Here is a 26,364-nt window from a genome sequence, read left to right on the forward strand (position 1 = left end):
AAATTTCACCCGCTAGCCGTCGGCACTTCCGTTTGCCATTCTCTATTCGCCGTTTGCTTTTTATTATTTTGTCGATTTTGCTTTTGGCATTTGCATTTGTCGAGCATCCTGTTTGCCTAGCCCCCCACCACCTCTTTATCTCCCATCACCCTCAACCTCCCTATTTCGCCCCTAGAAATGCCCTCTCTTTTAAGCCTATAAATGAGCTTAAAATTTTCTATGCGAATGAATGTGAATGCTTTTGAAATTTATTACAGTACTGAGTCTGGAGCTCGCGCCTGGCAAGGAGAAGACATCCTCACACACACAGACACACTCACACACATTATAAATGTATGTATACTTATCAAAGGCATTTCGCGCCGACTTCTCGAGTTTGTCGCCGTCGACGGCATTCAAATTTTTTAGCACAGTAAATTGAATTTTATTTCGATTTCTTTTCTGGCGTTGCTTCCACTTGGTAAAAGGAGGAGGGGGGAGGGGGATGCTTTTGATTTTTGAAATTGCCTTTTGCTTGGTAATTTTCTGTATTTCAGAGATACATTGATATGTATTTCTAGCAACAACAACGACAATAACTAAAAAAAATTCAATTTTGAATGCTGCTAAATAATTTTATTTTTTCTCATTTGTCGCTTGATTTTCGAGACGAGCTTCAATGCGCACTGATTGCAAACAGAAATCCAGTTCCCAGTTCCAATTGGCTCACAATATCCATTTCCATTTTGTAGTTGTTTAAATATTCAAAGCATACTTTTAGTGTCAAGTGTGCAATGATATAGAAAAAAAGAATTGGACAATTTGTTGTGAAATTTTGTTGAATTTTATATTTTGCGATGAATGTTTTATAATTGAGAGACAGAAAGATATTCGTATCAAATTGTTTTTGCACCTACTAAAGGCCACTTTCTCTCTTGTCACTCTTTTGCAGGCTTTCTCTTGGAGGGAGTCACGCCAACGGCACCACCGGATGTTCCGCCACGTAATCCGACAATGAGTCGCATGAATAATGCCCGTTTAATTGCCGGCGCTGTTGCTAACAATCCCAATGATCTGGGCGTTGACTTTGAGCCATCGTGTTTGGTGCGGACGCCATCGGGCAACGTTTACATTCCTAGTGGAAATATAAGTGAGTATTTTTCAGAAACACTTTCTAAACTGGCCCATATAAATATGGCCCTTTTCCATGCACCATTTTCCCCCTAAAAGTCATATGCAAATCGTCTGACCCGCTGCAAAAACCACTTGGCTCATTTAAATGTTTGGCGTGGGACGTGCATAGAGAACTCCATTCTCCATTCTCCATTTTCCATTCTCCATTTGCCATTTTCCATTTGCCATATTGCTATAAAAATGCAAAATAGCTGAAAAAATAGGCGGAATGCAGATGAGGGGAGAGGCAATTGCTATAATTTTTTTTTTTTTGCAAATTTGCAGGTCTGTTGTTTTGGGCCATGCGCCTAAAATGCTGCAATACATTTGCCATTTATTGTTTTTCCAACAATATTTTTTTCTCAATTTGCATTTGGCTTTTGTTGGTTTGTTTCTTTGTTTGTTTGCTTGTTTGTTTGTATTCGTTGCATGCGCATATCCGCAAGCAGGCTTTAGGGATAAAAACATTCGAAAGTGGACTGAAAATAGTCAGCAACAACAACAAGTGCGTGGCACTAAACCAACAAACACAAAAAATAGCTGCCAAACAGCCACGGGGGCCTACGAAAAAGGCAGATAAAAATAAAACCAAAATTTAGCAAACAAATGCGGCAGCCTTTTTGGCGCACATGTGAATTGCTGTAACGTTGGTGAGAAGAGGATGAAAGAGGAGCGGGAGAAGGAATAGGACAGAACATCGACATAAAGTGGTGCTGCATTTAACTGTTGGCGCAGAGGCATCCGCCGAATGGATTTAATAATAGCTAAACGCTTTCGAAGGTGGAATTAAATTGTGGTTAAGTTAGAGAAAAAGAGAGAAAGAGAGAAAAGAGAGAAAAGAGAGCGGGTGAAATAATGTGATGAAGTTTCGCGTTATGTTGCATGTGGCACTGTGGCAGCTAAAGTAGCAGACACACAGACACAATTTCTGTTGCATACATTTGGGCGCGTGCCTTGAAATATCAACAAACAACGAGCTGAAGTAACAAAGAAGACGGAAAACAAATAGAGAGAAGCATAACAGAGCAGAACACCACCCCACCCCACCTTCCTCATCAATTCTCTACACTCTTCTGTCTATTTCTTCTGTTTATGTATGTATGTGTGTGCGTGTTTGTGCGAGTGCCACACATTTGTACAGCATACTTTCGGGCTGTTGTACAGTTTGCTTACGCGTGCGTTCTATTTGTGTATTTGTTTTATGCCGCCTTTTGTTTACTTTTCTGCATTGTACAAATACACACAAAATACTTTTGTTGTTGTTGCTCGCTGCTCTCGTTGTTGTCCATACTATATATGTATATATGCCAAGCTTTATCTAGATTTTGCTGCGTGGCATAACATTTTCTTTCGCTTTGTTACATTTTTCTTTTGCAACTCTGAATATTTCACTATTTCAGCTGCTTGTGGAGCCGTACGCATCTTGGAGGGTATAACAGTTGCATGCCGCATGTTGCATGGTCAGCTAATTGCAACGTAAGACATAAGCTCAACGCTGATAATCTCCTATAAAGGGATTAGCATATGAAAACGTATTGCATAAGTTCAAGTCTTAAAGTCTATGCATTAAATATGGCCGCGTTCAACCGATGATATCGAGGACAGAAAATCGGTTTTTTTTAATGATTATTCCGCTGAACGAGAGCTGTGTACACTGTACAGTCATAATGTAAAGATTTTCTGATAGATTAAAAACCATCAAGTATTTTAGAATTTTCTGATTGTGATGTATTGTTATCGATGTTGCAAATTTATAGAAAATATCAGTAGATTTGAATATAGACACGATTTAATTTCCTAGTTTCGCATTGAAAAAAAATGCAAAACCTTCAGGTTTTTATGTCTACTTGCAAAGAAAACGCTTTAAAATTTCTGTAAACTTTCTCATATTAAATATAACAAGCTTATATATTATCAAAATATTAAAGATAATTTTAAGATGATTGATTTGTTCTAGTGAACGCGGCCATTGTTATTTTCGGTTGACTTGCACTTTTCAAGTGTATATGTATGTGTGTTTGCATGTTTATTGAATTGCGTAACCCAAGCTGACAGGACTTAAGGCAACTCACATGCATAACATTAATATTGCATGGAGTCGGACGCCATTTTCATTTTGCATATAATTTTTCGGATCCTTTCGATGCTATCTAAAGTGCAATTAAATGACAATTTATGAAAATCTATTTGCATTTATGCATAAATTGATAAGCAGTCGAAAGCATCAATTTCAATCGAAGGAGGCTCTATTCATTCATTAATTCATTCATTGAACAACTGGCCCGCAAAGTATACAACGAATATGTTGTTCAGCACATCGTCGTAAAGCACATATTGATTAAATTCTCAGCAAATTGAGATTTCTCTTATAGCATTCCTGGCTTCATATGGACTGCATTTTGTTTGCTTTGTCGGCTTTTAAACATACTCTCTACACTCCGGAGTCTTTCGACTGCCCTGGAAAGTATTCAGTGAATATTTTCATTTCATTTTTACAGCGACGATTTTTGTGCAAAAATATTATTTGTTGACTTTTGGCACCCAGTCGGAGAAACAATTCCCCACCTCACCCCAACACCCAGTGCTAAAGTTGAATCTGAATTCGTTACGGCGATGCCAGAGAGGGTTGAGGCAGTGACAGAACCGAAATGAACGGGCCTACAATATTTTTACTCCTGGTCCCATCCCATCCCTCTATGCATGCATACGTACATATACAAATGTAAATAAACAAAAAAAAGTATGAAAAAGTTTGTCCATATTATGCTATAGTTTAAAATTTGTTGCCGGGGTTGACGCCTTTTTTATACCCAGTGCCATTTAACAATGCCAAACTAGGGTATAATTACGCTGAATCAAAATGCAATGCAGAAATCCAATCCTTTGTAAATTTATAAATTTTACAATAGTCGAGTTTGTGAGTTTAGATACTAAAACAACAAGAGACTTCAAATTTCTTTTGCTATATAGATCAAGTTTATTATTCATTTTGAATATATACGTATACACACCGACAAAACTGTGTTAAGAAGTTTTTAGACAACAAATCGTCGTTATATAACAAAATGCAATAATTATTTCTTAGCTTCGTAAAAAAAAGAGGAGAAATCTTGATTTTCAAACCACACAGCTTTCTATTTGTGCATACTTTGTAGTTTTCTTCTAATTTTATTTTATTCTATTTATTTATTTAATTCTTCAAGGGTAATGGGTATCACGAAGCCAGGCACACGCTACATACATGTTTTATTTTTTGGTGGAGAATGAAAAAATGCTTATGCGCCATATGCAAATGCAAATAAAAATGGGCATTCTGCACGATTGGATACCACACTCACACACACTCAGTCACATATGCATTTATAGTATATGGGAGTTATCATAAAGTGAAACAAAAGTTTGGCCAAGAGTTAAAAAATATATTTTCCCACACACTCACATACATATACATGTATATAAATGTGTGCAAAAAATGCATAAATTGCTGCAGCCCACGCGCCATTTTTTGGCAAAAAGAGAAGAAAACTTAACTCAAACAAAAGTCGACATACTCGTATTGATGGCCTGACATACTCCCCTCTGATTCCTCCTCTTTCTCTCCCCTTGCTTCTTTCACTGCACTGCTGTGATTCACTGCGTCCCAGAGCCAAATGTGTTTGTTGTCTACTCTGGCAGCATTGGCACATTCAGGCCAGTCCAAGCTTTAAAGGGCAACAAAATAATATATATTTAATTCCGGAGAGTCAAATCAAATGACCAAGGAATTGTCTTGAAGCTATACTCTTTCACTTACTCTTTAAATACAAAATATCCGATTACTTTTAAAAGAAAATTAGTTTGTCTTTTTTCAAAATAATTCAAAATATTTATTGAGACTTAAATACAAAATCCTAACAAAATCAACTCCAATGTACCTTGAAAAATTTTTGTGTTAACATTTTTATCGGCTAAAAAAAAAAAAAAAAAACAAATTAAATTTGTATGTAATTAAATTAAACCAAGGGTCAAACCGCACACCGAATTGAAATCTTGCTCTATGGCTCGAATAATCGAATCGATCATTGAAACAATGACAATGAAATTTACTGGAAGAAATTTAATTGAAAGTAACAAATTAAATATAAACTGATGGTTAAACATTTTTATTTGGGAATAGAAATCTGTTTTTTGATCAGGAACATTTAAAACTAAAGATATTCTTGTTTTCGAGTTGCAGAAACTTTCAGTTTATTGTAGTTATTAACTAATGAATTTTAAATAATTTAATTGTGAACTAGGGAAGGACTCCAAGGTTCATTGCTGACACAGACACAGACATTGAACTTGAAATGGAATAACAACAGGACGTTCCGTTGGATATGCAAATCAAAATTATTCTCCTTTCTCTGCATTGAAGCGTCTACTTATTGCCGTTTTACTGCGCCAAGTTGCATGCTTCGTTTTTATTATAATAAGAGCCCGTTGCGGCATTTTGATGCGGTAATATTACCCCAACCCCATCCTATTTATCACTCTTTCTCACTCTTTCTCACACTGTCTTTGCCTGCGCTTCTGTCTCTCATTTGCTGTTGCTTTAATTTTTTATCGTTTCGAGGTTAGTTTGCGAAACTTTAGCTGTCATTGACCGGCTGAGTCGAGTCGAGTCGAGTCGTAGCTACAGAAAGGACCAAAGGCCAGACACCGACGACTAGTCGACCCGTCCGACCAGTCGGTCTGCCTACAATAGGGCGCGCCCTTTTGTCTATACAGTCTACAGTCTACAGTCTACAGTTTACAGTCTCCTACTATGTAACAGGCTGTGTCCTTCAACTAACTTCCGTTCCATGTGCTAGAGTAGTAATAGTCGTAGTCTAGTCAAGTTAAGTCCGTTGCGGTCCTCGTCGTCCTAGCTGTCCATGTCCAGTGTCTATTGGCATTGGCTCGTCGTTATTGCTTTCGACTGGTTTGGTTTATCGTTGCTGCCAGCCATGGAAATACTCGTAAATTTCGAGCACTCAGCCACCAAGCCACCCAACCACCCAACCACCCGCCTGCTCGGGTGGGTGAATGCTTTAAATTTGTATAAATACGACGAGTGGTACGAGCACGTTTTGGTTTTTGTGCTCTTTGCTGCTGTTGCCGCTGCTGTTGCTACTAAATTCATTCATAATGGGTTTTTCACTGCACTCAGAGTCCATCCCGAACCATATACCATTACCCCTCCCCTGGCACCCTTGCCCCCTTGCCGCCATGTGCTGCTGCATAGTGTACTATATATAAATTTTGCGTTTTTACGCAAACTGAAATTTATTATGGCGCAGTGTAGTAATTTATAAATTTCATGCCTGCTAAGTACTACAATACTACAGAGCGCTTCCCTCCAACTCCTACGCTTCTGTGCCATTTGCTATTATCAGACTGCAGTTCTGGCCATAAGCGTGTATCTGAATACGACAAGCAGTATCCTGCTTTAAACGCACTATTTTTAATTTTATTTAGTGATTAAACCCTTTCCCAACCCCTTACTCTTCCCAAGCTGGCGGATCGCACCTTATGTGTGAATCGGTTTTTAATGCATTTAGAAGCAACAAATTGCCTTCTCGTTAGTTAGACCCTGTGCTAAACAGTGCAAGGGGTCCATTAAGTTTGTAAAAAATAAATTGTTAACAGACGGAGGCAGGCGTATCAAAGCCCAATAATTTTTATATTCCTGATCACAAGCAACAACCGTAAGGATAAAGCCATGTCTATCTTTCCGTTTGTCAATATAAAAATATATACAGTGATGGACAAAATAATAAAAATAATTCGGTTAGTATTTATTAATTAATTCTTATTTGGTAATATTTCACAATGCAACAAAGCAACGAAATTCTTTTAACTTCATGAATGAGAATAATTTAATATTTGTTTTTGTGCTTGGAAAAATAATAGAAGCAAATTTTCGATTAAAGGCCAGAAATTTTTCTATGAAATATTTGTCAAATTGTTCTTCTCTTTACGGCACCTTTTTTTTTTATTTAGAGTTTTAACCTACTCGAACGTTTTCTGGTCTACTCGATAGCAAGTAATATATTAAATTCTCTGTCAGTCCTATTATAATTCCCATCCCTGTATAAGCAAAATATTATATTTTGTTATAATAAATTAAATATTTACCGGATATCTCCCAGTCAGGGTCGCTCGACTGTACTTTCTTACTAGTTTTATGCTGTTGCTGCCGCTGCACTTAACTTTATCCACGACGATTCTTTCGTTTTCTCTCTCTCTCTCTCTTTCGCTGTCTCCTTTGCTCTCTGTGTATGTGCTTGGCCATGTGCTGGTGTGTGCACATGTTAGTATGTGGCAAATTTGTTGCAATTGCTGAAGCTGTTGCTGTTGTTGGCGGCAGGGCAAAAAACCATTTGGCAACTAGAAATTGGCATTTTATGTTCGCCTGTCTACCTATCCGCTGTGTATCTTTTGATTTTTGAGTGCAGATTGTTGGGGATTTATTGATATTGAGTGCGGTTGGGTCGTCGTACATATGCCAGAGTCTGAATGAATAAATGGATGGATGGGCGATTGGGGGGGGGTCAGGATGGAGAGTATCGCTCAATAACAAAGTGCTTTCTCTGATCACGCACAGAACAATTTTCGGCAAAACTCTTCACATGTTCATGTGGTTGGTCCTTTGCTTTAGTTCCTAACCGTTTCAGGCTGACTGACATTCCACAGACACTAAAACATTTTTGGCCAAAATACCTGAAAGAAATATACTCTGAGAACAGACGCCTGTCTGTTCATTAGAGCGAGTTTTCTCTTAACAAATTTGCAATTTCTTAAAGCATACTTTTAGGCGCCGCATATAAAATAACTTAATCCTTTGGGTGCAGCTTAGTCTTCACAATCGTCATCCGACAAAAGACTGCGCAAACCACCCCGAAAAGTATGCAACAAAAAGTGGCAACTGTTTGAGGCATGCAAAACATTGCAAAACATTTTTATTTTTTGTCTTTGCAGCTGTTGTGGAATTTTTATGCTTCATAATTATGTGGACTGGCATTTCAAAGTTACATCAAGTAAAGGGGCAACTTCAGGGGGCGTGGCAACTGTTATCTACCTGCATAATTTATATGCTTTTAATGATTTGGCTTTGCATACAATTTTTAATGATTTCAAATGTGAAACAGAATGCACTGAATGCGTTTTGTTCCTGTTGCTGTTGTTATTATCGCGTCTATGTAATTAAAATTGCAATGCATACACTGGAGACACACACAACACCACACACACACGCACACACACGGGCGAGTGATGTGATGTGGCTGCCGCTTTTGTTGCCTCTGATCCTTTCCACATATGTATAAATATGTTAATTAAAATAATGTTACCCCAGCGCTGGCGACAAAGAAAAAAGCCAAGCAAATGCCTTAGAATAGCTTTACATGCGCGCACACACACACACACACGCACAAACACACCCACACAGTCATAGAGAGAGGGAGAGGAAGACAGAGGAAAGTTGGTTCCCTGTAGGCAAGCTTTGTCGCCATTTTGCATTTACACGCCACGCTCAACGCCTTTCAAAAGGCAACATTCCCATGCCAGCCTCATTACACGTTACGTATACGCAGCGTAGCACGCAGAAGAAAAAGAAGACGAAGAAGAAAGAGCCTCAGCTGAGGCCTGAGCAGAATGTAAACAAGCGCAAGTATGATGACTTCCGTTGTGGGAAATGCCGACAGGCAGGCGTCTATTTCCCCCTCTTCCACCACACCTCCTGAGATCTTTTGTGCTTTCGCTTCTGTGACTTTCGCATTGAAAATAACTGAAAAATGAAAACTCAGGACGTGAAAAATGCATTTAGCTTAGAATGACGAGTAGAATGGCTTGCCAAGCCGGCACCGCATAATTATGAACTTGAAAATGTACTGGGGAAGCGGCCACTAGGGCCCTAAGCTGCGGTAGTCGACAGTCGGTAGTCGGTAGTCGACAGTCTACAGTCGGTAGATTGTATAATTATTTAAACAAAACATCACTGCATTTCCCATACGACGACTTTCCATTCGACTTGAGACATGTCGAGTGGGGTTGTTTTCTTGTTGTTATTCTCAGCAGGAAGAACCGCAACCATTTCATATGAAATTTTAATTAAAATACTTTATGCAAATCCTAAAAGAAACCGAAACAAATAACTGATAACTGATTAGATATTTGAGTTTTAGTATGGAACTCTGTTTGGTTTTGTTCAAATATGTTTTTAAAGTCTTAAAGATTTTGTAGAAATCATTCAACTGTGACTTTTTCAGGTGTCTTGGGTGTCTCAACGTTGTTGCTGTTGCCCGAGGTCATTGCAATTTTGCTCTGCCACACGAAAGTGTCTACCAAATACACTCACACACACCCAAACACACACCCACACACACACATAGTCAGTCATCGTTGCGCTTCTCGACGTGTTGCTGACGTTGTCATCGTTGTATATGAAAATTCATTTCAATTAGTGAAATGGTTTTGGGATTTCTATGCAAAACCGCCAACGAGTGGGGCCAACGAGAGGGGCACAGAGAGTGGGGGGGGGGAGTGAGGCACGCTAGTCGCGTGTGCAACGCTTGTTGCAACTTTATTTACCTTTACGTGCCGCATAAATTGTAAATAGAGATACAAAATGGCTGGGATGGAAATATTCTAAGGATGTTTGAGCCTTGAGTGCTTCACTGTACTTCAGTCGGGGAAGAAGATTGCTTGATTCTTGAACAGGCCATTGAACTGACTGTGACTTTAAGTATTCCCTTATCTTTGGCAAAGAGAACTCTTCAAAGAAGCAGCTCCTGTTTTGCATTTAAAACTTTCCACTGCAGATGTATCTGGTTGTATCTGAATGTATCTGGATGTATCTCATGTGTACACACTCATATAGTCATGTACTTATCTAAACTGCGCTGTTTCAGCTCAAGTTGCTCCCTCAACGACACTTTTTTGCCGCTCTTTTTTATCGGGGACAGCAAAACAAGCGGGTCCAACAACAACAACAGCGACAACAACGAGAAAACAACCAAATTTATGCAACTAACAAAATGTTTATTTTTTGTTTGGGCTCTTCAGCGCTTTTATCGCTCTAAACGTTTGTTGGCACAACAGAGAACCATCTGAGGTTCTCTCTCTTCATGCAAAAGTATGCCACAGCTTTTTGCTGGCATGTGTACGTGTGTGTGGGTGTGTGTGAGTGTGTGTTGCTGCCCTGTGGCAAGTTTTCTTTGCCACTATTTAAAAGCGTTGCAATCTTAGGTGCCAGGCATTGAAAGCAGAAAAAACAGAAGAAGAAAAAACAATTTCAAATTCCAAATGATAAGAGAGAGATTCGTGGTCGCACAGTGGTTTTAGTTCACCTTTAAGTGAACAAAGAGGAGGACAACCAGCTGCGAGGAATGAGCTGAGGCTACTCATTAACATGTGACATCTTGATTTATACCAAGTTTGTAGAGTCGCTTATCTGATCCATCTTATCATATCCACACTCTTTCTTTCTCCCAAGTGGCAGACATGTTGCAAGTTCTCTTGACAAGCGTGACAAGTTTTAAGGCCCATAACTAACAAACAAAGGAGCAAAGCAGTCGCAGTTAACCTCCCCAAAGCTGCATCAAGGGGTAACAAGTGGAATCTAATGGTGTGGTTGTGCCTAGGCACATTACACATGTGCAGAGTCCTCCTAGGCAATGATAATGTTACTATTTTCTACATCCCCTTTCCCGCCCATCCTCTTTCAGTCCGAGAATCATTCCCCCTTAGGCATTCACATGATTCGGTCAACTTTTTGCCATTGTAATAGTTCTGCTTCGTTGGTTTTTCTTTCTTTGCCAGCCCGAAAAACACACGCACACAATCAGGCTGTTTGTGTGTGTGTGTGTATAGTTATTTTACATGCTTTCTGCTATTTGCTCTCGGTTCTCGGTTCTCGGTTCTGACTTCTAGTTTGTGCGCATAATTTATAGAGTGCGACAATATGTTGGCTGGACGAAACTTTTGCACTCTCGTTTAAGAAACTCAGATTTCTTTGCTGATGTGTCACAGCGAGTGTGTGTGTGTGTGTGTGTGTCTGCACATGTTTGCATGTGTTGTTCAGATTTTGGGGTCATATAGCAGTCGAAAGTCAAGGCTATTAACACGGCCTCCCTTCATGTACTTGACAAATCGAGTCGAAACATCATTATCAATGCTGCTTTAGTAAATTATCTAATATTCAGCCTGTCAACTGCAAAGGATCGCACACACCCACATACCAACACACACACACACACACACACACGTATTCACATAGATGAGAACATGATTGATAAATGAGATTTACCTTTTGGTGCTTCTAATTGTATGCAATGCCAAATGGAAAGCACACAACTCAGAGGACAACAGAGCATTAGGCATTCAAGGCAAACTCAGATAATCACAAACGACATAATGACATCAATTACCAGCATTAGTTTAAAGTCAAGCGGCAAGGCAGGAGCAGACAATTAGTTGACCAGCTCTACTTAGCCAGCATCATCCGCCGTGTCTCAATTATGTAAGCCACATGGGATAAGGCTTCCCAAGTGGGATGGTTTCCCCCCATTGACAGCTGACTGACATGGACATAAATCTGAAGGTGGAGGTGGAGATGAAGAGGAAGGTGAAGATGGAGGAGGAGGAGGAGGAGGAGATAAAGCTGTAGGCAAAGTGTCCTGCCTGTCGGCTTAGAGAATAAAAGCAGCTCAAGTCGGACTATGGCCTATGGCTAGGCTTATATTTTTGCCCAGACTTGACATTCATTATTCAAATGTCTTACGAGTTTCTTTATTGCGAGGTCCTAATCCTGGATTCGCCAATCATCGCCAGCTGATTACGTAGACACCACTGCCGAGAGACTCCAACAACAACAACAACAACAATTGTCGCTTAATTAAAAACCCAACAACTCTATTAACTGTTCGAGCCAATAATACATTAAAAGAAAAGCTGTCATAAATCAAGTCTGCAATATACGAGTAGAAAATATAGTACTTCAAGGGGATCTGATGATTATCATTGTCTTTACTTTTTTGCCTTGTGAGTGAGCTTAGACTGTCTAATAATCTTTCTAATTAAACTGACGAGCAACGATTCCGACTGAATGTTATGGGATTGAGTAACAAAGAGATAAAATAAGAAGAAAAGAAAGCTACAGCAACTGGAGATTGATAGGTAGATAGATAGATAGTAAGAATGGATACAAGAGAACAAAGAAATATGGATATAACAATTCACTGACATATTCAATGATATATGGATAAATCTTAAAGCCTCAATTCGATCCTGAATCTTTAAAATTATTTGCCCCTTCAGCCTGATCCGGGTTGAACTTTTATATAATATATTTTATATTTAACTTTTTTTACAAAAAGGTTGATCGAACGCTACCCATTTTCAGAGTATATTTTATCGTAATATATTGTGGGGTTTTCGATTAGTACACTCTTAGGGACAAAGTGGGCGAAGCGGGGACGAAGTGGAGATTGGCATAATTATCAGATGTATGCGCTTTGTGTGCTTTTGACAAACATGCTAAGCGATTTATTATTAATAATTAAAATAGTTTTAAATCCCCTTTCCACACACTCTGTTTTTCCATAGGGGGTTACCATACAATTTCTAGTAAACGATTATTTGTCAACAATATTTGGGCTTTAGTTTTTGTTTTTCCTGCTTTTGTTGTTGTTGTTATGATGCTGGTCATAATTTAAATAGCTTAAAATTTAGAGCATTTGACAGTTTGGTTTTTGTGTACGTGTAATTTAGTTAAGCATTTTTTGCTGTTGTTCAATTACATTATTAAAATAACGGGACATTCGATATAGTTGTTGTTGTATTTTTAGCGAACAGGTAGCTGTCGAGTATAGGGCACATAATATATTTAAGGTTTATTAGTTTGCCGCAAGGCTTTACTCTGTTTATTTCCGTTGAATTTAGGCGCGATTAGTGTTTTTCATATTGTTAATAATTGTGCATTAACGTTAATCGCTTTTATGGTTGCAACGCTTTAAAATTCTGCTCTCATTCTAGCCTGACCTCTGCATTATCATTAAAAACTGAACACTGACCATTTTAATATCTTTGACTGCAGCATTTCAAAAATGTTGATTCGTGTTCAATAAAATTTTACTAGGAAAAAAGGAAGAAATCAACAACATTAACGACACACACACAAATATGTATATATATAACCCTTGTTTGTGTGGACAAAATGTTAGCCAATAAACTTTTGACCTCATTTTGTCAAAAACTAGAAGCATACACAAAACTAAATGCTGCATTTGGTGACAAAGGCAGACTGGAAGGAGCAGGGAACAGGGCGGAGCAAGGGGGTTGGGGTTCGAGAACAACTAACAAAATATTTGTGCAGTCAACCTGGATGAAAGAAATGGAAGCGGAGAAGGAAGGAGACTCTGCACACGACACTTTTGACTGGGCAGAAAATAAAAAAAAAATGAACAGCTAGCAAAATATTTACGCTCTCAGTTCTCATGGAGTTGTTATTGTTGTTGTTATTGTTGTTGTTGTTGTTGTGGGTAGAGCAAGGATTATAAATTATAACAGGCTCGCACGGTTATTTATGTTGTGTCAATGGCGGCTGGTTGCGATGGTGCCAAGTGGATACCCAAATATGCCCCCACATTCCCTGCCACCTCCGCACATACTCACACAAGTATAAATAGTAAATTTATAATACATATGTATGTATATAAAGTGTGCATATATGTGTATATGGAGGCACATACATCATCAATGAATGCATGCGCGCTTAGTTGAGTGGAAAAAAGGCTGGCGGATGTGACAACAACAACAACAACTACAACAAAAACTATAGCCTACCAATAGGGGGATCCTAGAGAGAGGGCTTAAAGCAGCTTCTACTGACTTGAAATCCGCAATGAAGCAGACGTCCTCGAAGCTTTTGATTTATTTGCTTGACGGCAATCATTAATTTGTTTGGTAAAAATGAAGAAAAAAGAAAGCTTAGCCTACAGTTTCAGCTGCTGTCAGCTTTTGGCGACACAACCAAACAAACAAACACCCCAATGGAGCCAAGAAAGATGGCCAAGGAGCGGGATACGAAATTTAAATAAAACCAAACCATTCCAAACCAAACCAACCCAACAAAATAATCCGACACATGCGCTGCCAAATGATTGCCCTAATGCTGCTGCCTTGCCACTTGCCACTTTCCCCTTCATTCCCTCTTGCCACTTGCCGCTTGCCGCTTTCCACAAACCACTGCAATCCAGGCAGATCCTAGCCAAGCTAGCAGCCCACTAATCCCATGTGCAGAGTCTGCCATGTGATTGTCGTTCATAAAACTGAAGCTCAATTCATTTTATTGCGCAAATGCCCGAGATGGAAATGGGGGAGAGCTTAAATGAAATGGTTTACAAATGCTCAAAAGATAATTTTAAAATCAAAGGAATCATTCCTCTTGCTCTCTTAACTTTCTTCAGATCTGTTTCCATTTAATTTTGGAATTTGTTGTGCTTCACTGTCCATTCTATTATCTAAGCTGAATTAGAATTAAAGATTCTTTTTGGAAGTATTTTGCATCATCACTTACCCTTCGATAGTGCCTTTTGTAGATCCGGTAAATCACAATGCAGAAAATGGGGATCAAAAAGGAGCCTAGTGTTAGTAACAAATTTAATGGGTCTGGCTCCGGGTCGTCTGCTTCATACACGACTCGAGCACCGCGTATTTTAGAAGGCGGATAAAAAAAGGACACAATTTGAAAAATAAAATTTCCGATCCTTGTCTTGCGGCTCGGTTTCCACCAGGGTATAACCTTGATTGAATATGACGGTGACTTGGACATTTTAATTATTATAATAAGTATCTGTACAAATCTTTCACTGAACTCCCGATGATGATTCGATATTCTCAATAGATTTGTTTCATAAATCAATGCCTGCTTTGAATCGAAGGCAAGACTGAAGTGATCAGCATCGTCTCCATTGCACCATTGATTTATGACGGAGGGAAGTCTGCTTCAACCAAGAGAAAAACCAAAGTCAAACCATCATCAGTCACTAGGCAAACAAACACGTCGCAGAGCTTCGACGTCATATACAAAAAGCTTGCATACATTACGGGCATCGAAACTTGTTCGAGTAGGAACAAGAAACAGAATTAATCTTTGGCACGCCGAAGATATGAAACCTTTTAGGAGTCCTGTTTTCACTGCATGGCTCTTATGGGCTCGAGTGCTTGTGCGTCTCTCTGGCGCTACTATCAACAAATATTAGAAAACGCTCTGGGAAATGATGCAGACATGCCAGAAAAACTGTATCTTACTGAAATTTGATTGATAAGAGATTGGCTAAGGTATTTCAAAAGTTAATTTTTGAACATTTATTCCAATGGAAATTTTAAACGGTTTTGATCAATGCTTTGTCAGATTATTTTAGATGAAATATCTCAAAAGTATCCACATTTGGTGACAAAATTATAATAACCCTTGGAAGGATATAAAAAGGTATACAGTGAAGCTAGCTGGCAACCAACTTGGCCAACGCCAACTACCAATACCACTACCAATACCAATAGCATTACCATTACCAATACCAATGCCGCTGTCGATTCCGTTGAGTGCGCGTGCTCTTGGCGAGAAACACGTACAAGAAATCATGAAATGTTGCCGCCATCATACCGAAAATTGTACGGTAACGTGCAGGCAATCAAAGTACATGAAGCATCGTCTTCGACTTCGCCTTGGTCTCTCCGTTTCTCCGAATTGGTCTCGCTCCAAGTCACGGCTGTGGCACTGTGGCACACGTCTGATTTTTACTACACACGTGTGTGATGTGACGTCAACAGGACGACTGCCAACTGCCAACTGCCTAGTACGGTACAACAAGTACAAGGTACAGAAAGACCTGACAGGTAACGGCTGCTTTTGCTCCTGCTCTGCGTCTTCCTTCCTGAGGTACCACCAAAATGTATGGCATAACTGACGGCCCAAACGTGCCACGGCTGGTGCGATTCAGCCTCAGCTTTTTGCTGTTTAAGTAAGCATGCAAATGTCACATGCAGTCGAAGACGAGGAGTCGGCATGATAAGCAGTCTCAGTTATCAACGTGCTATGCGAAATAGTTTCAAGTACACCATGAGTGTGTGTGTGTGTGGGTGTGTGTCTGTGTGTGTGTGTGTGCCTGCTGCATTCCATAAATGATGAGCCGTGTTGGTTGCCCGCCTCGAATCGACATCACTCGACTCGACTTTACTGTGCTGAATTTAGTGATTTCCCCAAGCATGTGGCATACTTTTATATGATTTCGTTGTAGGCATAAGAACTTTGGTTTATGGTTATTGATTTTGCATGCCGCATTAGATGACATGGGGGATGGCCTGGGATAGTTTGAGTTATTGCCAGTAGCTGATTTGTGTCAGCAGGAAATTTGTTCGAAATTGTTGCATACTTTTGGGCGTTGCAGTTATAAAAAGAACGTACGAAACGTTGCCAAAACTAAAGACAGCCATCTTATCTCTTATACTTTATATGCCAGACATTGGCCTACAATATATTCCCAAAAGACAAGACCCACTCTCACAATCAGAGCACCCACAAATGGATGAGTATGACGAGGTCTCGCTTTGCTTTTAGTGCCGATCAAAAATTCATAGGATACATCGAGAGGTGTCAATAACTTGGCTACATTACTGACTTTTGATACGCCAACTGTTCGTCTGTGGGGTATTCACTGTGCAAGTGTACAAGTCGAGGCCCAAAAACGCAATTTACAATTACTGCACGCACAGACAATTTATTTTCCAGTTCTAACAAATAAGCTGAGCATTTTCGTCTCGAGTTCCGTCTTGAGTCGAGGGCAGATGACGAAGTCGAGGGCGTGAAGCAGGACGACTGACTCCCAGGTGTATTGCAAATCAAAAAATCAGGCAACTTGAGGCAAGGCACACGCACACGCCCAGCCAATCAGTTAAATGTTTGTTGAACCCGCTAGCGTTGAGCACTCGCAATTCAAGTCTCCCAGGAGCACAAAACTCTATGCTTCGTGCAGTTTTTTCTACCAGTTTTGGCTGCCTTTGGCCAGAATTGACTAGAATTGAGTTTGCTAGCGCCAAAACCACAGAAAAACAGAAGAGCAACAAAATCAAATGGAAGAACTGAAAGACGAAGCGCCAAGTTGAAAAATCGTTTGTCGCAATGTGAGAAATGGAAGCAAAAGGGCCACAAAAAAGGGGGGAAGTTGAAGGGAAACCCATAGAGTAAGACCGTCTATACAGCTCACGCGCAGACGTAGTGATTTGGCTTTAAAAATGAACGAAAAACAAAAAAAAAACAAGCATAAAATGGAGAAAGAAATCCTGCCACGTAATGAAACTGACAATTTAACTCGCAGTTGTGTGTGCGTGCTGAAAAATCGTGTTATCGATTTAATGCGTTGCGCTATATAAGTTTATCCGAGTACGAGTGTATCCGAATGTGTGTGAGTGCTCGAACACACTCACACTGTTGCATTGCCAGAAGGGTTGCTTCGATTTCGGTTGCGTTAAGTTTCGAAGTTGCCTTTTGCTTTTGCTGTTGCCTTTGGCTTTATCGCTGGCTTCTGTCTTGCTGACTGACTGACATTCTCATGTGATGTTGTTCCTGTTGGTGTTGTTGTTGTTGTTTCCGAGAGTTGTTTCCTTTTGACCCTATATTTTTTGCGTCATTCTAATGGTCGCCCTACAGATGGTGATAGCTAGACTTGTCGGCCAAAAGCATTTGATTAATTTGCAGCAGTTTTCAATTTGAAATTGCTTTAGTTCCTTTTTTGCAAAGTGTATGAGAGTGTATGTGTGTGGGTGTTTGGCAATTGACAGCACTTTAGAGACGTCTCAAAGTCCTTGGGCAAAACCTGCTACAATTTGTTGTTGTGTTATTGCCTTTCGCTGAGGTTGAAAGCTGCTTATGGAATGTTAAGTGATTTTTTATTGCATTTTTAAGCCGCTCACGCAATCGTTTAACATGTCTGATCGATGCATCGTTTGAGATCAGCTTTCAATAAACATATTCCTTATCCTTCAAAATACTCTGTACTAATTTTATAAACTTGTTGTTTTTTCATTCTAGGTACGTATTGTCTTAAACCAACCATAAAGTAGCATTTGTAAATGTTAAAGTGCGTAAGTACACTCGGATAAAAATTAACGGAAAGAGAATAGAACTTTTTTCTTTATTTATGACGGCGATATTCGTATTATTTCGTTGTTCAAGCAAACAAAAAATCAAAGAGCGAATGTTTTTGAAATTTCACGCTTATTTCGATTTCGAAAGGTGCAAAGAAAGAGTAAAAGCGACAGATCAAGCCAAAGCTAAGAAGACTTTAGAGTATTTAATAAATATACAAAAAATATCGAGAAAATTCAACACGTTTTTTAAAGCAGGCAAATGCAAATTGAAATTGCCAGGCACACACAAAACATACACTACTGTCAGGCATGCATAATAATTATGAGAACACAATGCACATGCAAGCAAATATAAACAAAATGTTAATGAAGAGAGAATAGTAGAGGAGAGGAAGGTAGGGTAGGTGGATGTATTTAATTCAGCTTGCAACAAGACGTGCATGGCAACAAGAATTTAAAGCATACTCTTAGGCGTCGTGACAAATGTTGAAGGAGCAGGAGCAGGAACAGGAGCTACCAGCTAGGCAGTTCATCACAACTCATCAGCTCATCAGCTCGGCGGCCTTTACAACTCGATCCTTTCACAATCGTCACGATAAATGACACACGCAGTGGCATGCAACAATTTTATATGCTTATTATCATTACTGACAGTTGTCTGTTTGTCTCTTGTTTTTGCACACATTATTATTATGATTATTATGAAAATGCAAATGATGCAAAGTTGCCATTTGCCAGTTGCCATGTTGCCATGTTGCCATGTTGCCAATGTTGCCAATGTTGCAGATGCAAATGCTGTTACAGGCATTCATTATTATTAATACTTGCAACGCACAGAGAAACTGAAATGGTTAAGCATGCAAAATGCTTTAAGCGAATTGTGAACAGAATTCAAAATGAATGAATGAATGGATGAGTGTATGAGTGTATGTTAAGGGTAAATGAATGACTGCAATTTGATGGCTAAAGATGTGCACAGACATTTGCTCTTCTTCCCATTCTTCAGTCTGCTCCAGAGTCTCTTCACTCATTGTGGCGTGCTACATTGTTTGTCAGTATTTTGCATACTCGTTGTTTGACTTTTTCCATAATATTTGTCATTATTGTTGTGCTGCTGTTGTCGGTTGGCCATTAACATAATTTCAATTTGCATAAAATGCCGTTAAATATTACATTTTGAACAGTTGCAAAAGGCAACTGTAACTGGTTGACTGACAGCGACTGCCACGCCCCTTAAAGAAGGCAGATAATTGCAGGTGTGAATGTGTCGCACTATGTGTGCATTGCATGCTTCATTAGCCCCACACACACACACTCACACACACACACACACTCACATTTAATCTAGTTTAATATTTAATTTAGATTGCATTTTTGCATAAATAATCCATTGAATTTGGATATCGAATGCGAACAATTTGAACAAATTATACGAAAATTATTTGGTTGTTTTGTGGTCGTTTTGTGTGCATTTGAGGAATTTGCTATAATTTGAATTATTTGCAAATGTGTGCATACCAGTGCAGTTATAATATTAGTTGATTGAAGTGCTTAAATATCTAATTGCCGAAATTAAGGCTCAACAGATCTAATATTCCCTTCTAACTTCCTAAAAATTCTTCGCAGTCGACTCTTTTGGCCCACATTCAACGATAGCTACCAATTCGCTATCAACTGTGCATTTTCACTTTTAAGCCAGCCAAAACTGCTAGCCAAGCTCTTTGGCCCCATCTCGAAGTGTTCGCTTTGGTAGTGTAGCTGGCACTTGAGCACGCCAACGATTTTTGATTTGGCAGCTCATTTGGCAGCCACCAAAATGCAAAACGATAAGTGGCAGCTGCAGCTGCAAGTGCAACTGCAACCACCATGAACATATAATCCCCAACTCGACTTGACTCGAAGCGATTTAATGCATATTTCATGGATATATTTCTGAGTGCTGTGAGAAGAAGTCGCTCTCAATTTGAAGCAATTCATTTATTATGATGGCCATTTTTGACTTTTCAACGAGTTAATTTCGCACAAATTCGTTGGCCAAACTAAAAGTCTTTTGGGCGCAGACTTTAAGACGCAAATAGCGCAGCATACAAACTGGCGCAGAGCCATCAACGAAACTTTGAAGTATTTCCAACTCGATTATCATAACCCAACTAAGAATCATAATCAAATTTACCCATTTGACACTAAACTTTCAACGTTCAAAAAGGGGGTGTGGTCGATGGGGGGGACTAAATACCAAAGGGGGTAGGCAAATGGGGAAGTTACTGTTTGTTTGCCTAGGACAAGCGACTGTCGACAGTTAGGAACAGCATCGTCATCATCAACTGTCGTACAGTTGCCTTCAAATTGAGTTAGTCAATTAGAAATTTGTGTCGAGTTTTGTACATTCAATATGCCATTGAAATGCTGCTTCCCACAGCATTTAGGGTTCCTCGTTCGCATGAATCCTGAATCTGAATCTGAATCATAAACTGGAACTGAATCTCAATGTGGGCAATGCAAATTTTGAGGTTTCACCTTGTCAGCAATTTGGGTGGTTGGGTTCTTTCCTATCTATATCTATACCCTTAAAAGCTGCTGCGATACGACATTCTATTCTGGCCACAAAGCATAACCATTCCATCTCCTTCCCACTCATCTCCTATTCTCCTAATCACAACGGAGTTAAGGTCCTAAACCTCTTTATGGAATCATGCTTACAACGCTTTCAGTGATACAGCACAATTGAGCAGTTGGCCCTGTGCTTTTAGCCTTTTCTGCAAGCTTTAGGACACACTCACACACACATAGAGACATTGACAATGCATTGCCATTGACATTCTGTGTATGTATAGTGTGTATGAATATATGCATAAGCTCATTAAGCTGGCCAAGTTTTTAGCCTTAATTTGGCTTTGCATGTGACTTAGCTGCTTGTTTACGAATCTCAAAACTCTTTTGGCAAAATGCGCAAGAATATTGTTGCATTGCACTTGACTGTGCGCAAAAGCCATGCAAATAGGCCATAAATTCATATTTTATTGGCTCGGACTCGGGCTCGGAATCGGACTCGGACTCGGACAAAGCCTCGACTGGCAATTGCAATGGCTGCCAATGGCACGACCCATCGACCTATTCCTGTCTCTCCAACAAACTCTTGGCCAAATGTTCGAGAGCCTCGCACAAACAATTATTTCAACTATAAGCTGACTGTCTGCCTGTCTATGTGTGTGTAGGATTGTGTGTGTGTGTGTGTTGACAATGGACTTTTAGCATTATGATATTGCATATTTTCAAATGTCTTACCAACATGCCACACATTGGCGCACAGTGGGCTGAGACTGATTTTCCAGAGTTTGTTTGTTTGTTCTTATTGTCCGGGAAAGTGACTTGATAATGCACCTATAAGAATACTCGACTTTCCTTGGACAATAAATTAGGCAATAATCATTTTAAATTGATTAATATCGGAGCGAAAATGCACATAATTGCAATTTGACAAACACACACATTCAGTGTTGCACAATGCCTGCATACATTTTGCATATTAGTTGAATGAATTCCCATATTTATCGCTCTCTTTCTCTCATATCCCGGAGGCATTAGCTTAGTGTCCGGGCATTGAAAATGCAATTTAAACTAATTAAAATTCTAATTCAAATGTAATAATTGTTCATTCCAACTCCCCAAACCCACAAACCCACCGTGATTACCTCTTTAATTGACGTCATAAATTCGCACTGGGCTGAATAATAAAAACAATGACAACTGCATAATATGGTAAATTAATGATAACAGGTAAATAAGCGACAACAAAATGGCAAATGGCATTATCAGTGACAGCCTTTTAGGCGCCATTCCCAGCTAAGCGACCGGAAATATGCAATTCCTCTCAAACTGTAAAAGTTTATGCACTTCCAAATTGATTAGAAAAACAATATATAGTACATCTCTTGTTATTGTTGTTACTTAGACTACAATTCACTTGCAACAAGCACTTAATGCAATTTGCATTTGGTTGCTGTCCACAATTCTCTCTGTGTGTGGAGAATTTTGAGAACGAAAGCCAATATAACGTATACGCCCCATTGGCTCGCTTGCTCTGCATGCTGTGTGACGTTCTTTCTGTATAAATTTCAATTTAGCTCGTGCAGAAATTTGCATTTGCAGCTGTCAAGCAAATTATTGCAGGCAGCTTAGCTCGTTGTCCTTTCGCCTGTCCTGTCCTTTCCTGTTCTGTTCTGTTCTGTCCTGCTTGTTGTTGTTTTAATTAAAAAATATATTATTGCTATTGCTGTTGTTGTTGTTGTGTTGTTTCCCTTGTTTGTGTGTCGGTTTGTCTGTCTGTCCATCCGTCCGTTTGCTTTGCCATTCAAGTGTTAATTTTATTGACATGTGACAGTCAGTAAACAATTTGCCTGTTGGCAAATATTTAAATGTTCTTCTGCTTGTTATTGCTATTGTTGCAGTTGTTGTTGCTGTTGCTGTAGTTGTTGTTGGTTTTGTTGAGGTCGCTGCGGTTGAAATGAATATTTTTAATGAATTTAATAAACGCAGCGCCCGAAACAATACTCGTAATTCTCGTAATGCCCCCAAAATGAAAGCCCATTTGACATGCAAGCCATGAAAGAGCAGTAAAAGGAATGCCAAATGGAAACCAAAACCCACTTCCAGACACAGATCCAAGCCAAAAGGCAAAGGCAAAGAGAACCGTTGTAGGAAAAAGCATTAATCAGCGTTAAAAGTCGCATTAGCAGTAAACAAAATGGGCGAGGTGGTTTGGGAAAAGGAGGGGAAAGTCGCTCAGGAGCAGCGCAAATTGCACGCAAAGCCAACATCGACCCTACCGAAACACCTTACCATAACAAACTGAGCTGAACCGAACCAAACCGAACCGAACCAAAGCAAACCCATTGAGGACCCAAAACTGTCGAAACGTAAACGAAAAGTCGAAGAAAATTGGAAAAATTGTTACTAGAGCGAAATCGAAAGCCAAAAAGGAGACCAAACACGCAGAGGAGTGTCAGGTGAGGGCCGTGAGGGACAGAAACAGCAACAGCAACAACAACAACAACATAAACAGCCACAACAACAACAACAACAATAGAAACGTGGCGAAATGAGTGACTGGCAGTCAAAATCATTAAAAAGTCGTAAAAATCAAGGAAAATGGTAAACAAAAAGCGAAATCGGCCAAAACGGAAAGTGGTAGTAGCAAAATGAAAGGGGGTGAAAAGAGAGAGGAAAATACGCACGATTTATAATTAGAATTTAATCAAGCGCAAATCGCAAACGCTGGAAACTCGAAGAGAGGGTCGAAATAACGGCACCAAAATGGGCTAGCCCAAGGAGGAGTGGTCGTATGGGTGTGTGTGTGTGTGTGCTATTGTTTAAAGTATAATTAAAAAGGTCGTGAAAACCTTTTAGTGCAACGCAAAAGCGAGATATTAAATTTCCCCCGAAAAAAGGCAACCGGATGCGGAAAAAACACGCCCAGGAGGAGCATAGATTAAAAATAAAAACCCATTAAGTCGCCTGACCTTGCCCCGACCTTCGGTAATTGATGGTAGGTAAAAAGTTGATTTTTTCATGTGTCATCTAACAAATGATGCAAATTGACGCGAACCGAGGCGAACCGAACCGAACCGATTCAGTATTCGGTTAAAGGTTTGGGTTTAGAATTTCAATCAGTGTCTATTATTAAATGCAAAGATGTGTGAGTATATATGTGTGTATGTCAATAGTATAATTCACTTGAATCCTTTTTTTAGTCATAGCACTATTAAACTAAATCGAAAGTCTTCTCTCATTTCCGTGAAATTGCCACATGCAAACTTGTATAATCCACTTGAGAATGGTGGAGAGCCCAAAAATAGCGCCTGGCTGTGGAAAAGTTACTTTTGACATTCTAATTACTTGCAGCACAACACGACCTGCTTGTCAAGTATAAACTTTGGCCATAAACAAATTTTAATGGAGCAATTATAAGCGTCTAAAAATGCCGCGCAAAAAAAGAACTAAAGGTAAAATACAGAAACCAAAGCTAACTTTTCATAACGAAAGGGCAAACTACGAATATTTGCTATTTGCTATTTGTTGTTCTTTGCGCACACTATGACGCTGTTTGTTGGCAACAAAATGCAAATGTGTAACACTTGGAGACACGAACAGGTTAAGCACGAATTTGAAGACGATGACGATGACGCACGTCACGATGGAAATGCTGTTAAACGTCAGGGAAAGCGGCTAAAAGCATGCACTGGCATTTGGCAAGTCGGCTTAACCCCAACCCCTTAACCCTTGTGGACTTCATTGATATGCAGCGTAGGGTGGGGAAGAGGGTTGGGTGTTGGGAGTTGGGGGATAGAGCTGGCAGAAATATATTTGCTCGCTTGTCGCCTTTCATGCTTATCGGAAAGAATCAGCAGCGGCACTGAAATATCTTCATAAATATCCCCCATCGAAGGGGCAAAGGAAGGGGACTGACGAGTTATTCAACGGCTTTGTGAATAGGCGTCTGACTCACACATTTAACCCCTTGTTGCCTGCATTAAAACCCCTGGCCTAAACCCAGACTTTTGTCTACTTTTACGCGTACGAGTTTTTTTTTTTGTTTGTTTGTTCTTTGTTTACACTAGTTTTTTTCACTCTATTTTTTTCACTGTTTTTGTTTGCTTTGCTAGCCTATTTCTATGGCAGATGGGCGGGTGACACGCCCCCTCTGCTCGCCTGGCAATCTATTAAAAGTTGTCAGTGCGTTTACTCTTAGCCAGCAGACAATAAAACTGTTGAAGTGATTAAAAATAGTCGTAGTCTGTCGCTTTACTACCCCCACCCAATGGGTGTGGTGTGCACTTTTTTATAGCATACTTTTGTGCATTTTTTGTGATTGCCAAACGGGCTGGAATTCGTTTCTGCCTGAATCGAGTCTTAGTCTCAGTGCTGGTAAAAAAAAAAAATCCATTGAAAATCGATCAAGTCGATGGCGCGTTAATGGATTTCTGGGCTAGACAAAAGTTTATTGAACCGCATGACAACAACAGCAACAGCAACAACAACAACGACAACGACAACGTTGTCGACAATAGCTTTTAGTTGTAGAGAGGATAGTGTGATTAAATTTGTCTAGAATGGTCAGTCGCCAAGAAGACTTGTTGGAAAATGTATAGAAGATTGAAGCACCACTTTCCAAAGGTTTTCTCGTTGCTTTGGCCGTTCCATTCTTGGGTACAAAGCCCAAAGCCCAAACCCTAAACACAGTATAAGAACACGCCGCACATCCCACACAAAGCACACAGTAAAAATCTTAGACTAATCGTTTTTTGATTTCTTACCTAACCACAAAGGCTTTACCCACCTTGTCTTGGCCCTATGTCAAGCAAATGCTAAAGGCAGGAAACGTGCGCAGGAAAAGGGTTTTTCACAGCACGCGCCCAGTCACGGTCTAAGTCTTTGTCCCATCCCCTATCTCAACCCTTACCCTTACGACTTGCTTCTTTCTTTTTGCCATCTCGATAGTCCGCTTTAGCACAGAGAAAGAGAGTAATAAACGCCTATCTGGAGACACGTTTCTTGGCCAACGACAACGGCCTTTGACCCAACCAACAAACAACCGGTTGCCCGGCCCTTTTTTTCCTAAAAGTGTTTTTTGCATTTGTAACTTTGAATAATGTCGTTTTAATTACCACAACACTTTGAAAGCCGTCGCCTGCCAAGAAGGAATCACAACCAAAGAAAAATAAATGAATAATAAATATGAGAATAAATAGAAATAATTTTAATTAAATTCCAAAAAAAAGTCGAAGCTAATTTTTTTTGTATGTATGTTTGAAATAATGTAAATTATATTGAAATTACCTAAAGCCAAGCATCGGAAATAATTGAGGAGTTGTGTTTGATATGCTCGAACTTTTATTACCGCAAATGTTGAGTTTTCAGATATTTTTCACTTTCATTTATCCTTCGTGCTCCGTTTAGTCCTGTTCTGTCTTCGATGTGATGTTTTGTTGCCTTGGCAGGGTTTAATTATAAAAACTCAGTTTCCGCTGGTTACCTTTTTTATATATGTGTTTTCCCCCCTGC

General features: G+C 39.5%; 1 protein-coding gene and 1 long non-coding RNA gene across 3 annotated transcripts in view; one reads left to right on the top strand and one right to left on the bottom strand.

Moving 5' to 3' along the window:
• Positions 1-26,364, top strand: part of LOC117788306 (teneurin-m) — a 144,802-nt gene that overhangs the window by 92,155 nt on the left and 26,283 nt on the right. Inside the window, exon 2 of the mRNA XM_034627037.1 lies at positions 932-1,129. Coding sequence (XP_034482928.1) covers positions 932-1,129 — 198 coding nt within the window. The remainder of the gene's footprint in view (positions 1-931; positions 1,130-26,364) is intronic.
• On the bottom strand, positions 14,466-15,024 carry LOC117788308. Of its 2 annotated transcripts, none has more exons than XR_004617755.1 (2): positions 14,732-15,024; positions 14,466-14,668 (listed from the first exon to the last, which is right to left on the bottom strand). It is a non-coding gene; the product is annotated as an uncharacterized LOC117788308 (long non-coding RNA). The 2 variants fall into 2 exon arrangements; XR_004617756.1 differs by having other exon boundaries at positions 14,466-14,675.

The sequence above is a fragment of the Drosophila innubila genome, assembly GCF_004354385.1.
Source record: "Drosophila innubila isolate TH190305 chromosome 3L unlocalized genomic scaffold, UK_Dinn_1.0 0_D_3L, whole genome shotgun sequence".
Lineage (NCBI taxonomy): Eukaryota > Metazoa > Arthropoda > Insecta > Diptera > Drosophilidae > Drosophila > Drosophila innubila.